Raw genomic sequence first — 17,087 nt, 5'->3', positions numbered from 1 at the left:
ATGCTAACCTTGTAGTGATGCTCACATCCCATGAAAGAAAATAAAAATAAAACCTTGTGAACAAATATATAAATAAGAGATTTTAAGCTTTGTCAGTCATTCGTAAGTTCTCCAAGCTAACTGCATGAATCCATCAGGCTGTTTGAAATTATATCTGGTTTTTTAATCAATGGTTCCAGAATTAATATTGATTCTAATTGATACTATGTCCCTTAGTCAACATTATTTGTTTGCTGGAACAAGGAGAGAAAAAGTTGGAATAGAGTTTGATTATCGGCCATGGTCATTTTGAATGGCAGAGCAGGCTTAAAGAGCCAAAAAATCTACATCTACTCCTATTTTCTATGAAAGTATTTCCTGGCAACAACAATAGTTTTCATCGATGAACTCTAGTTTCCAAACAATACCGTCCCTTTTGTTTAACAAGTGTTTCAGGACCTGGAAAGCTCATGTTTATTCTTTAGTTATTAGACACAGTTGATACAAATGTTGGATTTGAGTTTCATTTAGTTTTGATTTTTCTTGAGTTAATTAACCTGATTTGGGCAGGGCCAGTTTTTGCTACTTAGCCTAATACTCATTCATTCAGGAGTACATTTGGAATTGTTGCCCTTTATGAGGCTTTGATGTGCTTTGAGCCTGAAATTGGTCTATCTTCCTACCAGACTTGCACCACTGTGACTTGTGTGAAAATTATGTGTCGAGTGGGACTTCTGGAGAAAGAGAAGCGAGCTGTGATAAACATACACTCTCAGCTCAGGATGGAGGTCTTTGTGCAGGTAAATCAATGAACTTTGTTTTCTTGAAGCAGATTCTGTTACCAACACCCCCCCCACCCCAGTCTTCCTTTTTAATTATTTTCGTTACTGGCAGCTAGATGAAATTTGCAGAACATTATGATGACCTGGAGAGGAGCATTGATAAACGCAAAGGCCAATGTGGAACTCAACTGTGCTAGGTTCCAGGTTCATTTCTATGTCCATAAACCCAGCTGGCCTAGCAATGACAATTGGTCACCCCATCCTTGAACTAGAGAAGGGGTGCATCCTCCAAAATTCCTGTTCCAGATTATGGGCCAAGGATCACAAAATGAATGGAAGGAATCTGGTTGAGAGTAGGACATGAAGAGACTGGGATGTTCCTCACATTTCATATGTCAAAATGTTCTTCACTAAGCTGCCACATGAAGAACAGTCACATGGTTGATATACAGTGCACAATAGTGTATAATGGGACCATGACTCAGCATAATAATCATCCTAAGGAGGATTTGGAGAACAAGGGAGATATGGAGAAAGGACATTACCCTTTTACATCTTAGGCCAAAGTTCAATATATTCAATCTGGTGAGCTTTAGGAACTAAGGTGCCTGAGGTACCAGCTCAACGCCAATCCTAATGATTGAGGACAGGGCTTTTCATTTGGAGCCTGAGGCCTGACCTGATTTTAGAATTGCTCATTCTCCAAATAAGGATTCCAAGGCTAGAGGGCCAATGGAAGGCCATCAGCCCTGAGAGAACAGAAGCCCCACTATGAGAAGAGGGAGCTGCCATAGTAGGTTAGAGATAGAGGATGCCTTGAGATAGAGAGGCCCTCTGAAGACTTTCGAGTGAAGAGAAAATTCATACCAACCACTGCTACCAGATTGCTATTTTGCAAGGGAAAGCCCTCCGTAAGTCAGTCTCTAACCATAACCTTGGCCACCTCTCACCCACAGGCACTATGTTGATGAGCAATTGTTTGGAACACTAGCTCACGGTGCTTCCTTGTATTGGCTGTGGTTAGGCTGCTGTAGTGGGACTGGAAAGTTCCCAGTGTTCATATTAGGCCTTTATGAGCCTTCATTAGTTACCACCTACTTGTGCTGTAAAACCTTCACCCACCAAGCATCTACTTTTAAAATAGCTTAGAGGCAGAAATGTACTAACAAACACCGCACGGATCTCCCAAGGCAATTTTCCAGCCCACCCACCTTTGGTACAACTTCTGACATGAATTTAAACTTCATTGCCATTAGTCCAGAAGGTAAAATGTTCCTGAGTCTGAGACTAACTACCCACACCTGATCAATCTCGCTCAAAGCCACAAGATGAATGTGAGGATTTTCTAACGTACCTTTAACAGGTATTCTTCAGGGTACATTGTGTGCTTTATTCTATAATTAATGTTTTTGGTTACAGTTGTCCCAGCAAAATTTATTAAGGCAGTGCCTTCCACTGCTGAGCCAGGTTTTCCTCATAGATTTAAAGATCATAGTTTCTATGTTTTCAAGCTGACAGCAGTAACAATAACTCAACTAATTTAATATTACACTGTTAAAGTATGGTCTGAACAGAGCAGTTACTTGAATAGGGCCTTAAAATTTTGAAGCAGGCTGCTCTGCCCATCATCTGGAGGAATGACTGGAACAGCTGAAAGAGGTAATTTTATATGTAGTGGAGGATGGTTATATTAGCAGAATCCTGCTGCTGGTGGAGCTTGAACCTCGGTCTCCTGGCTCCGAGGCTTTCCATGAGTGTTTTCCAACTACTCTGCGCTTGCAAGTCAATGTCCACTTAGGCCAGGGACCAAAGAGCTGCCAATACCTGTGGAGTTATCTTTCCCAATATCTGCAGTAAAGGTGAGGAGAAAATAAAAAGGGAAAGAATGAAACAAAAACACAAAATACTCTTATGTCTTACAGAACCGTAACAAACAGTTTACATTCCAATCCCAAGCATCATTCATTGTGCAAGAAATGCCATACAAAGTACAGCCTGAAGAATTCCCCAGTGACAACATGATGGTAAGTAGCACAGAGATGAGACATGGTAGAATTGGAGATTTCAGCAACTGGGAACTCATTTCTAGTCATAGGCCAATGTTTCCAGATATTATAAACTATTACTTGTAATATCCACAAAGAGCTGGTTCAACGAATTCTTACGAAGGGCCGCTGGACCCAAATCATTAACTCTGCTTTCTCTCCAAAGATACTGCCAGATCTGCTGAGTTTTTCCAGCAATTTGTTTTTTTGTTAAAGATTCTCCTGTACATTTGCTGTAACTTTAAGGGAAGATTGACAGAAATCCCAGAGAAAACAAGTAAGCATAAATCAACAAACTTTCTCTGGATTTTCAGCTCCTATTACAGTAGCAGGAGACACGCGGGCATTAAACCACTATAGCCAAATCGCCCATGTCCCCTTGTTGCTCCACATATATCCTTCGTAGTCAGCTAGCTAATATCCACTATAGCCATGACGCAAAATATCTTTGAAATGGATAGCAAAACAAATACATTTCTAAGAATCTAATCTCATTGAAATGCCCACACTTTATAAAACAATCCTTCAAAAATGCCATTCCAAAAGAATTAAATCCTTTCAAGTGGTCAAGATTTTTAAAAACAGACAAATATCAATTTCATTAGTGCATCAAAGATTGCTAATCCTTTAATAACTTCTTAAAACTATCAATTAAAATGCTTGTACAACCCCCGCAGAGATAAATGGTTTTGGAGCTTTTGAAAATCAAACTAATATTCACCTTAGCTGTCAGAACAAATGCTAGGCAATGGCCATCTCTAACAAAAGAAGCCCGAACCATTTACCTTTGATATTCAGTGGAATTACCATTACTGAATACCCCACTAACCACATCTTGGGGGTTACTGTTAACCAAAAACTGAAGTGGACTAGCCATATTCAGAAAAGATAGGAAAGGAATAAAAGGAGGAGAGATGTTGTTGCTTGTGATGGACAGTATGGAAACTAAGAGCAGGAGGAGGGCATTGCTCTGTAATTCAATATGGTAGTAGTAAATTCCTATCTTAGTGCTAAGTTCCTGCTTTCCCCTCATACCCCTTGATGCTTTTAGTGATGATCCTTGGTAGTACAGGACAAAGAGAATGTTTCAGAGGCCTTGGGGTATTAGTGGTTTGGCTAGAGCTAAGGAATAATAAAGGTGCCATCTGTAGATCACCAACTAATGGAATAGATGTAGAGAAATAAATCTGCAGGGAAATTACAGGAAAGGTAAACATCATAGAGTAGTTATAGTGGGAGACTTCAATTGCTTGTGTATAGGCTGGGACATATAAAGGACAGTGAGGGACAAGAGTTTGTCGATTGTGCACAGGAGATTTCATACAACAGTATGTGTCCAGTCCAGGGAGGCCATGTCAGAGCTGGTTCTTGAGCTGGGCCAAATAGATCAAGTGATAATTGGGGAACATTTGGGCACAGTGAGCATAAGGGTCAGGTGAAGATGGAAAACGACATTGGTCAATCCAGAGTAAGAATTATCAATTACTAGAGAGCCAAGGTCAATGGGCCACAGCAGAGCTTGGCCAGATACTCTTTATTCATTCGTGGGATGAGGGTGTCACTGGCCAAGCAGCATTTATTGCCCAGAGGGCAGTTAAAAGTCAAGCACATTGCTGTGGGACTGGAGTCACATGTAGAGCAGACCAAGTAAGGATGGCAGTTTCCTTCCCTAAAGGGCATTAGTGAACCAGATGGGTTTTTCCAACAATCGGCAATCAATTCACGGTCATCATTCAACTCTTAATTCCAGATATTTATTGAATTCAAATTCCACCATCTGCCATGGTCCCCGAACCCCGGTCCCCAAAACATTATCTGGTTTCTGGATTAACAGTCCAGCAATAATAGCACCAGGCCATCGCCTCCCCAGACAAACTGAAAGCAAAGGTTAGCAGGAAAAGGTTTGGGTACAATCAAGATGTATTCCCACAAAAGGGGAAAGAAAGACAAAACAGACAGAATTCAAGGTAACAAAGAAAGACTGTGCTTAAGACAAGTGTCAGGTACTAAATCCAGTTGAGAACCAGCTGAACACAGAAGGGAGGTGAGAGACCGAACAATAGAGGCAAAGAGGGATTATGAAAAAGACTGTGTTCCCTCTAAGCTGCATGGCTGCACAGTGCTGGGATATTCCACACAACACCAATCAGTGAGCTAATGAATGGCTTCCACTTCCTGAAGCTATCGAATAGACCTCGAGAGGGCAGCGAATGTTGTTAATATCAAAGGAAATCCCAATGCCTTTTATAGATACAGCAATGGGAATTGGGTGATAAAAAGAGGAGAAAGGTCAATTAGAGACCAAAAGAGGGATTTACTTTTGAAGACAACTGAGCTGTTTATTCTCACCAGTCATGTTTCGCTCAATTTCTCAAATTAGACAGCTATTGCAGATTATGTTAGGATATAGAGTTTCCTTTTGCAAAAAGAGTTGATATGTACAACACTAAGATTCTGTAGAGCCCTCACTGAAGGCAGGATACAAAGGACAGGTTAACATAGGTTCTTGTCATTCTGCAAAACGAAAAGGAAAAGGTTCATGTACATAACATGTTTAGCATGACCTCAGGACATTCTGATTCAGGGGCAAGAGAATGAGCACTGAATAACACTGAGGGAATCAAAGGATCTCCAATTGAGAAGAAGTGGCACCATATTATGAGAAAATATGGGATGGGTAGGGGATGGGGTGGTGATGGTTGCTGTGGTAGTTATCCTTCTGCTGTTTTTGGGGAATGGGGGTTGGTGGGTGATGTGCCAGTGTATTGGGAGTCATGCCCACTGACCCCAGAAAGAGTTCAGAGGCAGCCACAAGGACTGCCATGTGCAAAGGTAGGCTGTGAGAAAGACTTAACTCATGTCCCAGCTGTTTAAAGAAAAACAATAAATACTCTTCCAGCCCTCACCGCTCATAGCCCGTCACTCCCCATATGTTCCCCATGCTCCATCCATGCCAATGCATGCCATCACCCAAACCCTCATGTAAGCTAACCTATATGATTTCCCTTAAACCCATGGCTCTTTATAGTCCCTATGCCATCCTAGGCACAACCCACATCCCTCATCCTTGCCCTCATGCCCTCCATGGCAATTCTGCCAGTATGGGCAGACCTCAGGCCCGTGCTGTGACAAAATGAAGTAAGGTTCTTCAATATCGACTGATGAATTCACCATTTTAAAACAAGCCATTTATTAAATCCACCAATTTGTTTTAACACTCTTCAACCATACAGTTCTTTACAACAATAAGCTTTTGCATTCTAGCTCCACTTCAAGAACTTTAATTCACTTAAATCTGTGAATCAATCTGTGAACCAACAGGGGAGCTCTATGTTAATGAGGTTGTGAAATCAGTTGTGCAGCACATTCCTTTAAATGTTGGCCTTCATAGTGAAACAGTGCGCACTTATCTCCTCTTAATCATTTGGGTTTATTTTTAAATTTAAAGAGCAGGAGTTTAAATGTCTTGATAGCTCAACAGTTCTCATGACAGCTTAACTGTTCCAATTAGTTTTTCCACTTCCTAACGCACTTTCATATTTACACTTAACAATCCCAAAGGGAATCTTCTCTCTCACAAAGAACAGATTACCTCTCCCAAAGGTCTACCTGGACATACCCAAAAAGGTACCTTACATCTCCAAAAGGGTACACTAGCTGTCCAAAGAATTCTAAAAACTTTTGACCTTTGCCTGATAGATCTAAAGTGCGTGGATCATGCTTTGGACATCCCATTGGATCTGATTAATGGTAGCTTCACTTAAACATGTGCAACTGAATCATGGATATGCAAACCACAATGCTCCCCTCATGAAAATGCTGGATTTGAATCCCTCTCTGTCCCCTCAAAAACTCAAGTCTCTATGTCAGACTTCTGACATAGAATGAGCCCTAAGATGTCAAACATGAGGTACCAATGTGTTACGTGCTTCTTCCTCCCATGTGAATTAACTATCAGTATTTTAACTTTTAATCCCTCAAAAAGGAGGAAGGTCTAACTCTATGCAGAATTCAGACACACCATTAACCTCAAAAACAATGACATTTGCATCGTTTATTCTCAGCAGTCCCATTTCACTCGGTTGATTGATATAATTTCCCAAGTTAGACAGCTATTGCAGATTGTATTAAGAAACAGTGATCTGTTTTTGTTTTAAAAATGTTATTCATGATTATTGGACTAAATTTTAAGATTTTGTCTTGCAGCTCCACTTATTTGATGAAAAAAAAATCAATTCAACTGCTTTTCAATCCTAGCTATCAGAAAATATCTATGTTTATAGCTACAGTATTCTTTAAGATTCATTTAAGTATTAAGGATGTGTGAAATTCAAAGGAACTCAAACCCAATTGCTATCAAAAGAGTGAATGAGATGATTGAAAGTTGGGTAAATCAATTAGCATTGCTTTCTCTTCTCTTGTGGAAATACCATCAGTCACAATAATATTAATGATATTATGTGTTCCTTTTCCCAGGTACAAACTCTAATTGACCGCAGTGGTCCTGAGGATGTCTTGCCCATACCCGTCTGGTGCATTGTAGTTGCCGTTCTTGGTGGCCTGCTACTTGTAGCTCTAGTGGCATTCATCCTTTGGAAGGTATCTATATTGCTGATGATGATACAGCACATATAACAGTGAGAACAAGTATGAGATACACTTGAAATAAGCCTCAAAATCATTAACAGATGCATGCTTAATTCATGAATAAAGCACAATGTGTAATTTGCACATTCATCATTTGGTTGACAAACTGGCAGAGTCTACTGTCCATTCTGTTAATAGAAAAATGTCTAATCTCCATTTCTGATGCTTTTCCCTCCCTAACGGATGACTTGGGAAGGCAGCCAACATAATCAAAGACCCCTCCCACCCCAGTTATCATCTCTTCCAACCTCTTCTGTCGGGCAGAAGATACAAAAGGTTAAACACATGTACCCATCTGTAATTCTTACTATCTCAACAGATTCAAGAACAGCTTCTTCCCCACTGTTATTCGACTTCTGAATGGACCTCTAAAATTTTAAATTTAATGTTGATCTCGCTCTTTGTGCACCTTCTCTGCAGCCGCAACATTGTATTCCCCGCTCTGTTCTCTTACCCTAATGCACTTTGTGTGGTATGATCTGCCTGTACAGCATGCAAAGCAAAACTTTTCACTGTACCTGGTACATGTGACAATAACAAATCAAATCAAATCAAATCATATCAAAAAATCACATCAATTCACTCTGCCAACTTATCATTTCTGTGGTGAAAGTGACAATTACCACTTGCTTTATCTGATGTGGGTACAAACAAGAGAGATTTGAATTGAAAGGAAAAAGAAAAGAATTTGTTGCTGACAAATTTGCCTTGTAAAAATGTTCAGGTGGTTAAAATGGTGGAAATCCTAGCAACCAAGAGCAACTGATGCAAACTGTACCTTTATGCGAAGGTCAGGTCAAGGAAGAGTCAACTGAAGATGACACGGGAAGGGAGGGATCATGGGCAGAATATTTAAAAAGCCACTGGGGTGGGAATTGGTGCTCAAGGAATTAAAAATCCTGTTGCCTCGGGCTGGTGATACTCTGAGACAGTATTATATGGCGAATGGGTGGGAGCTGCAAAGCTGGCCAAAGCCAATTCCCAATCCCATAAGATCGTTAAGGACTTTATTTTGAGCACCCCTGTCCATTTAAAATTAAAATGTGCAAGATTTCTTTAGCAGCAGACAAGAAAGTTCATGCATATTATTTCATGGCTGTCCAGGCTGTGGGACCCAAGTTTTTATTTTAGCGATTGTCTAATCCACAGGGCCAATTAGTATCACATAACCACGAATCCTAACCTTCTTTTCCAAAGCCACTTTCTACTTCATTTTTCCTCCATGACCTTCCAAAGGGTCAACAAGGTAGTTGCAGCTCCCAACATGATAGCTATCCCCTTTTGCCACAGGTGCCTGGCAGACAGTTCCTGCCTTGTGGAGGTGTCTGTCTATCTCTCTCTCTTTGGGTGCTGAGTTCATCTCATCGCCACTTAGGCAATTTGAATTTCGTAGAATCCCTATGGCATGGAAGCAGGCCATTCGGCCCGTTGAGTCCACACCATTTCTCCTCCGAGCATCCCACCCATCCTCCTACACTTTCCCTGTAACCCCATATTTCCCATGGCTAATATACCTAGCCTGCACATCTTTGGACCACGGAGGAAACCAAAGCACCTGGAGGAAACCCACGAAGACACGGGGAGAATGTGCAAATTCCACACAGTTAATTGCCCGAGGGTGGAATCAAACCTGAGTCCCTGGCACTGTGAGGCAGAAGTGCTAACCACCAAGTCACCAATTTGAGGGTTTCTCGGTGGGATTGGGACCTGGAATTCACTTGGGCGTTGGGTTCCCAAGCCAACGTTGAAAATCCAGCCCGATGTATCTACGAGTGGAAAGACTTTTTTTCTGATGTGGTCGAATTTTCTGACAATGGGAAGACACCTGCACAGGATTTACTTTTTGTTTTTCTGTTCAATTTCTCTTCTCAATGACATTTTGATTTTAATTTTGATCTGCAGTGTATCTTATAACATTGGTATACTGTCTCGCTCAGTTCACCTCAGAATGAAGAGATCTTAGCAAGTTGTACAGCAGACAGGAAATCCACTTACATTGTACAATTATAAGTCAGGCATAATGTTGTTGATTGAGGTGCAATGAAGAACCAAAGTGGGGTTCAATTTTGACTACCTGGCACCAATAGAATGGTAAAAGCCTTGAAATAGGAATTGGTAGCCTAGCTGCCAAGTTAACACTGGCAATGCAGTTGGCTCTAATTTTGAATGTGATTGGTTTTACAAGCTCTGTTTCTGGTCAACGGTCCATATACTATGGAACTTGGGATCCTGTAACACAAATAGGATCCCTGATCACTGGTTCACGTTGACACAGGTTGGACAGTGTGTGCTGCAGGCTCTGATTAGGTTCAACAGGCAACAGAATGGAAGAATCTCGTTAAAGGTAATGTGAATTATTTTTGGACCCTCCAAGGTATAGGAGTGCTTCTTTTCGACAGACAAATATAATCTGGGCTGTTACCATGGTGTCTGAGACCTTCATCCTCTGTGATTGTCAGCCCTGCTCCCCCACACAACTTGCCTTTGGTTTTAAGGCCCCACTCACATAAGCTTCATTGGGATGCCTGATGGTGTTCCACAGTCATTGACCCTGAATTAGAGTCATAGAGGTCTACAGCATGAAAACAGGCCTTTGGCCCAACTTGCCCATACCTCACAATTTAAACTAGTCCCATTTTCCTGCATTTAGTCCATATCCCTCCATACCTATCCCATCTATGTACCTGTTTAAATATTTCTGAAATGACGAAATTGTACTCACTTCCACCACTACCTGTGGCATCCCGTTCCAGACACTCACCACCCTCTGCATGAAAAAGTTGCCCCTCTGGACCCTTTTGTATCTCTCCCCTCTCACCTTAAACCTATCCCGTCTAGGTTCAGACTCCCACGTCATGGGGAAAAGCTGGTGGCTATCTACCTTATTTACACCCCTCATGATTTTGAGGACCTCTATAAGGTCACTCCTCAGTCTCCTACACTCCAGGTGAAAAAGTCCCAGCCTATCCAATCTCTCCTTATAAACCAAATGGGGACAAGTCTTCAATATTCATTGGACCAGAGAGTGGTGAGGAAGAAGCGTGGGGTGCTTCTTCACGTTAAGGCAGGCAACTAATTGACCTCAGGGCCTGTGGCCATTTGGTTACCTGAAGAGTTGCACTTACAATCAACATTTTGCAACAGCCAGCTATAGTGAGTAGCTGGAAAGATCTTTCATTCACAGAGAAGCTGACAGGTACAGTATTTAACACACAGAACCATTTAAAATTAAAATTCCAGTAAGTAGAGGAAATGACTGAAGATGTTACACTGTAGGATGAGAATCATGGTATTTGTTCTAGGATGATGTGGAACTACAAAACACCTATACTGGAGTTCAAGTCTCCTCTTCATGAAACAGATAGGGAAGTGAGAAAAAAAGGATTTTTATGTTAATATATCAGATTTGTGCTTTATTTCTAAATATTAAACCAAGCTAATTCCTGGTGAGCAGCACATTGTTGGGATCTGATCCTATATTTGCAGGTTACATTCTGATCTTTCATCAATTCAGCCAGGTTGTAGGTTTTGAATCAGCTCACTTCCCAGAATTGGAAGACACAGCAAGTCTGTAATGAGCTTTGTTTTACTTACTTCCCCTTTATCCTTCTTTGTTCCAGTGTGGATTTTTCAAACGGAAACTGCCGCCTACTGAAGATGAAGGGTTGCTGTAACATGCAATCTACCCAATTCCTCAATCCTACCTCCCTCAAGAAACTGCAGCCTCTCCAAGTCTTACTACAATTCACAGAAGTCAAATTCCACCTTGCTCATCAGGTGCACAAGGGAAACCTGCTGTTGTCTGATTTTTCACCATTAATGCCAGAAAATACATGTACCCATTAGGATCTTGCGTTTCCTATTGGAGGCCTGAGTTGAAAATAATTCCTGTCATATTTTCAATTCTGTGAACATGGTTTTAAATACGTCTGTTAATCTTATAAAACCTTTCAGCCTAGATTATATATCAAGCCAATCCAGAAGAGGGAGGTAATGATAACCTCACTGGACTAGTAATGCAGGGGTCCAGACTCATACCTTGGAGATATGCGTTCACATACCACCACATCAGCTGGTGGAGCACAAGTTTAATCGATAAAAATCCGGAATTGTAAGCCAGTCTCAGTAATGGTAACTGTGAAATTCCAATCAATAGTTGTTAAAAACCTATCTGGTTCATGAATGTCCTTAAGGGAAGGAAATCTACTTCCTTACCAGGTCTGGCCTTATGTATGACTCCAATCAAGAAGGCCTTGTAAACCAGTTAATTCATAGATAATTATTGTTGGGGGACAACAGCTCACTAAAACCCACAAAAATAATTTTATAAAACTCCAGAAGTGAGCAATTTTCTGAAATTTATTCCAGTAAACCACTGGACCAGAGCAGGCAGATAGCAATCAGATCCTTCATAGTGTTATGAAGCTAGACCAGATTTAGCTCATGCTTGTTTTGTTGTACAACACAGGAATACTTGATTTAACCATGATTAACTTGCAAAACTATAAATGTATCCAGCCCCTCCCTATTCTATCCTTCTCTTCTACTTGCTTTGGCCATCGTCAGACCCAATCAGTCCTTTATCCAGTGCACTCTACTTTGCTTTTCCATTAGACCAAAGACAAACAGCCCCTCTAGCTTTTCAGTGCATGGATCTAGTATGTTATCAAACTGGGGTTTCACATTAGATTGTCTCAACTTACATTGCATAAGATGCCATATCAATTATAGCTTGTGATTTCCCCAACTATTATGCTTAAATAAGTCACAACTTGAGTTATAGAGTCATAGAGCCATACAACATGGAAACAGACCTTTCGGTCCAACTCATCCATGTCAACCAAACTTCCCACTCTAAAGTAGACCCTTTGGCCCAGTTCCCTCTTAAGTTTTCCTATACATGTATCTATCCAAATGTCTTTTAAATGTTGTAACTATACTTACATCTACTACTTTCTCTGACAGTTCATTCCAAATACAAACCACCCTTTGTGTGAAAAAGTTGCTCCTCAGGTCCATTTTAAATATGTCTTCTGTCACTTTAAAAAAATACCCTCAGTTTTTAACTCCCCTACCCTGGGGTAAAGACCTTTGCTCTTCATCTTATCTATGCCCCTCATGATTTTACAAACCCCTGTAAGGTCACCCCTCAACTCCCTACACTCCAGCAAAAAAAAGTCCAAGCCTATGAAGCCTCTCCTTATACTCAAACCCTCCAGTCCTGGCAACATCCTTGTAAATCTGTTCTGCACCCTCTCTAATTTAACAATATGCTTTCTATAGCAGGGCAACCAGAACTGTTACATTGATATCTGTGTACTTTAAAAGTTGTAATTACTTTGAATATTCCTTTCTCCTTGTCTTATCTTTAAAAAGGAATTCAGGTCAATTTCTCCAACGATTTAGCAGTTAGCGATTTTCTAGTGTAACACTAAGCCTCATGGACAAGTCTCAGGTTTCTGATGATCTCGGCCAGTCATTACAATTGGTCTCATTTCCTGGTTAGGAACAAAAAATCTGAATTGGGATTCTTGACTGATTTGATGTGACATCTGCTGGGAAAAGTATATGTGTGCTTAGACATTGCATTCAATCCCAATGCCCTGTACAATGGAGCAAATACTGACACTCTGTCTTGACTACATCGAGAAGGAACAGGGACCAATAACACTGAGACGGAATTCTCCTCTAATACACTGTAAGGGAAACTGTCATCGAATGCTTTTCACTGAATTTGTAACCGGGAGCTGTGCAAGGACCTGGTCATTCCATTGGTTAAAGGGTTAAAATTTGTTTTTGAAATTGGCATAAGTTAAACTAACCAGATACATAATGATTTTTTGGCCTCTTGCAGTAAAAGTATCAAAGGAAATACTTTGGCTTCACCTGCATGTATTTTTCTCTCTCTCCATCCTCTTTCCTAACACAAATTCCTTTATCTTCTCTCCATTTCTGAAATCAATTAGGATATCAAGAAAGAGTATTGAATTAGTCAGCTATTATGTTTTTAATTGCAGGAACAGGAGTAGGCCATTCAGCCCACTGCCTAGCCATTCAATACAATCCTGGGTGATTAAATACTTCAGTGCCTTCACAAGTCCCTAACCACATATACCATTAGAAAGGAACATATAGTGGATGAACACCACAAAATCTATAAAAATTTTGCCATAGCCTGCAAATAAATATTGTTGGATTCAACTTAAAGTGCAATACAAATGCAAGATTTTATTTTTGAAGTTTAATATGACTAATCTCTTTAGCATAACTGTATTCTATGTTATCTGGGGATTGTAAGGTTCCATTTGACTTCTTCAGTCTGAATAATAGAATTTAATTGATGTTAATGATTCCATATGTCATAGTAGCTTCATCCTGACAGTGGGTTAGGTTAAAATAGACAGCTGCACCCTGAAGAAAAATGGATGCTAGAAGTTTTGTGCTATTTTTCAAGCTTTGAACTATTAAGACAAGCAGTAGCACAGCTCTGAATGTTTAAGGATTGATTCTACCAGTGAGACATCCTAGTATGGAGCCCTCGAGCAAGTACAAATGAGGAATCCAAGTTGATTGATTGAAAGAGACAGAGTATTAACTGAATTTATTTTTTCTCTATAATTTTTCTTCCTTATATCATTACGATCTTCACTTTGGTTCCATTTGATTTCAACTGACTCACCCATGTCCTAGTTCATCGCGATGAAGATTAGATATTAGATAGACTATTTGAGGAGATGCAATCATGTTTAAGCAGAGCCTCAAGAGTCATAAAGCGTGGAAACAGACCCTTTGGTCCAACTAGTCCACGGTGACCATGTTTCCAAACTAAAATAGTCCCATCTGCCTGCATTTGGCCCATATCCCTCCAAACCTTTCCTATTCATGTACTTACCAAATTTCTTTTAAACATTGTAACTGTACCTGCATAATGCTTATGTTGAATACATACATTTCTCCCTAGAAATCAGTAACAAGACTTTGATATAAATTGAAAACTCTTGGCTGTTTTCCTTCCTTCTTCACATCAGAAGAAGTGAGAAATATTGAAGCATTGCACTCATTGCCTTGGGGTGGCATCAGCTGACTGAACAGAGACAACAAGCTTGATTTTTATGTTGGGAATCAGCAGCCAGAGGACTTCCTGCCACTGCATTTTTACAATGTCCACTCAAGCCAGTTTTATGGTAAGGTGGCAGGGATGGACTGAGTCCATGTCTCCTGTATCCAACAGCAAGCTTGAAGGTAGAGGTGGGTCAATATCAATGCCATCAGTTTAAAAGGGCTACCTCAATTCACTGGGATGTTGGCCCAGTTCCGATGATGAGTGGAGGTTCCATTACCTTCATAATTCCCTCAAACCACATACAATCCCCATTACACCTTTTTAGAATTAGCTTTTATTGTCACATACTCACTCGCAAGAGTACAGTGAAAAGTTTACAAGGTGCCATCTTAGGTACAAATGTACCTGGGCACAGAATCTTAGTACAAAGCAAAAAGACAGAGAAAGCACGCCAAGAAGTTAAACATTACAGTCCTTCTTACTAAAGCGGAGACAAAACAAAGAAACACAGTTAATAGCTCAACACTACAGTCCTGGGCTCACGTTCCTCATAAGGCTTGACTTCGCCCTCACTGCAGGTCCCCGGGGCTGCCATTGCCTGCTCTCGTCCCTGGCCCCCGGTATACGCTGTCTGTGTGATGTGTCAGGCCAGGGCTGCATCCCCATGTGTTGCTGCGGGGCTCTTCCCCACGCTGCTGCAGGATTTGCTGCTCTGGGGACTTGCTGCTGGTGCCTGCAGCTGCAGTACTCTCCTCCGGTGATGAGGACAGAGAAGAAGGAAGAAAAGAGAGAAGAAAAGGAAAAAGAACAGACAGAGCATAGGAGCTCCAACAGGAGTGTCCTACTCTGCCGCCATCTTCCTTTCACCTCTTAACAACCCCATTACCGATTCCACAAGTAACCACGACAAACAAAACTCCCAAGCCATCTAATAACACAAAGCTCATAAATCTGACAAAATAATCAATTAATAATTCAAAGTCTCTGAGAGCATATCATGTGAGAGTTTTTAAAAAAATTTTTAGTTTCATGAAAGGCACAGCCTGGAAATTGACATCATCAGAAATTAAATGATATTTATTTTGTTGCTGCCTTCTGTTAAAGTGTTTGGTGTGAAGCTCAATTTCCACTCACTTCTTAAGATGCTAAATTTATTATGCAGCATGACAAAGGCAAGAAATGTTCCCAGCTCAAACCTTAAGTTATGCGAAGTAAGCTGAGCTGACAGCAGATGGAGAACAACATCTTTAGGTGAAGAATCAGCCAGGATTTCTGCTCTGGATTGATAAACCATGGCTTTGATTAGAAAGTGAACATGTTTGAACATTGTAAGGGGATAATTGCTGGATTAAATGTAGTGCCTCTTGGAGCTGAATAGCCTGCTGGCTCTTTCCAGGTTCCGACAGGAATGGGTACATCCATAAAATACTGTGGGATGACTGATAACTCAACCTGGTACTCTTCGCACTGTTTTGAGTTCCCATTCTTTTTCACTTGTTACCTTCTGTTTGAAAGTTAAAAATAATTTAAGATAGGTTTCTTCTGGAAAGCTTTAAAGATTCTGGTGTTTTCTGGCAATAGCTTATGCTCTGGGTCCATGATTTGTTAATATATATACATTATTACTAGCTTAATGCAAAGTACAGCTTTGCTTTCATCTCCAAGCAGTATAAAAACTGCATGAGAAAAAATCAGAAATGTCCATATTTATCACACACAAGTTTTAATGAAGCAAATTTTGACTTCCCACACAAATCTTAGAATTCCTAAACTTCTGCTCCTTAGCTACAGTCTCCATGCCAATAGTCCACTTTTTATGAGCAATGGCAATATTCCTACACTGTTAATTCAGTCCTACAATACCATATAAGAAGAAACATATACATGTAAAAAGAAGAGGACTTTAATATTTTCCAGAAGTGAGAAGATTTTATGTTCCAGCATGCTGTCTCCTTTGGATTCGCCCACAAAATGCAACAGCCTTCTTTACTGAATGTTGATGTGGAAGACTCGGGATGACAAACATTTACTTCTTTGTGAAGCAGAGTCTATCCTAATACTCACATTCCCAATGACCCTCGGTCTAACAAAACATGCAAGTACAGGCCATTCATCTTCATTAACAGATTTTAATTTTTGTCACATCTCTTACCCTAAAGAGCCTATACAGACTTTTGCATTTTGCAGCTGTTGTCCTCATCTGCCCAGCCCAATATAGAGTGCCAGCAGACAGTACAGGCTGTCCACTGCAGGTAAAATGGGATATTTCAGAGCTCACCCATGATTCCACATGAAGAATATTGTTTGATCTGCTCCCACGGCTCCACCTTTTGTTTATCCAAACTGAAGACAGGCAAATCACTTGCTGATGATATAACCAAAGATGTGTTGCATAGCAATCTGTTACGGCATGCCAATGTGTTTATTTATAGCAATTTAAAACAGTGTTTATATTTGCTGTGCACTGCTAATGGATATATTCCAGTTAAAAAGAATTAAAGAGGGCCAATAGTCTTCTATCTCCCTTCATGGCCATTTGTAAATATTTGGTGTTTTAATAATGCAGGGAAT

At 40.5% G+C, this 17,087-nt stretch overlaps 1 protein-coding gene across 1 annotated transcript in view; it reads left to right on the top strand.

Annotated features, from left to right (window-relative positions):
* LOC109921648 (integrin alpha-8-like) overlaps nt 1-13,660 on the top strand; it is a 121,655-nt gene extending 107,995 nt beyond the window's left edge. Inside the window, exons 27-30 of the mRNA XM_048614461.1 lie at nt 666-779; nt 2,684-2,785; nt 7,283-7,405; nt 11,074-13,660. Of these exons, the coding sequence (XP_048470418.1) occupies nt 666-779; nt 2,684-2,785; nt 7,283-7,405; nt 11,074-11,127 (393 nt within the window). The 3' untranslated portion in view covers nt 11,128-13,660. The remainder of the gene's footprint in view (nt 1-665; nt 780-2,683; nt 2,786-7,282; nt 7,406-11,073) is intronic.
* The last annotated feature ends 3,427 nt before the right edge of the window (nt 13,661-17,087 follow it).

The sequence above is a fragment of the Rhincodon typus genome, chromosome 30, assembly GCF_021869965.1.
Source record: "Rhincodon typus isolate 14 chromosome 30, sRhiTyp1.1, whole genome shotgun sequence".
Lineage (NCBI taxonomy): Eukaryota > Metazoa > Chordata > Chondrichthyes > Orectolobiformes > Rhincodontidae > Rhincodon > Rhincodon typus.
The sequence above is the reverse complement of the archived record's forward strand: the minus strand, read 5'-3'. Positions and strand labels throughout refer to the sequence as shown.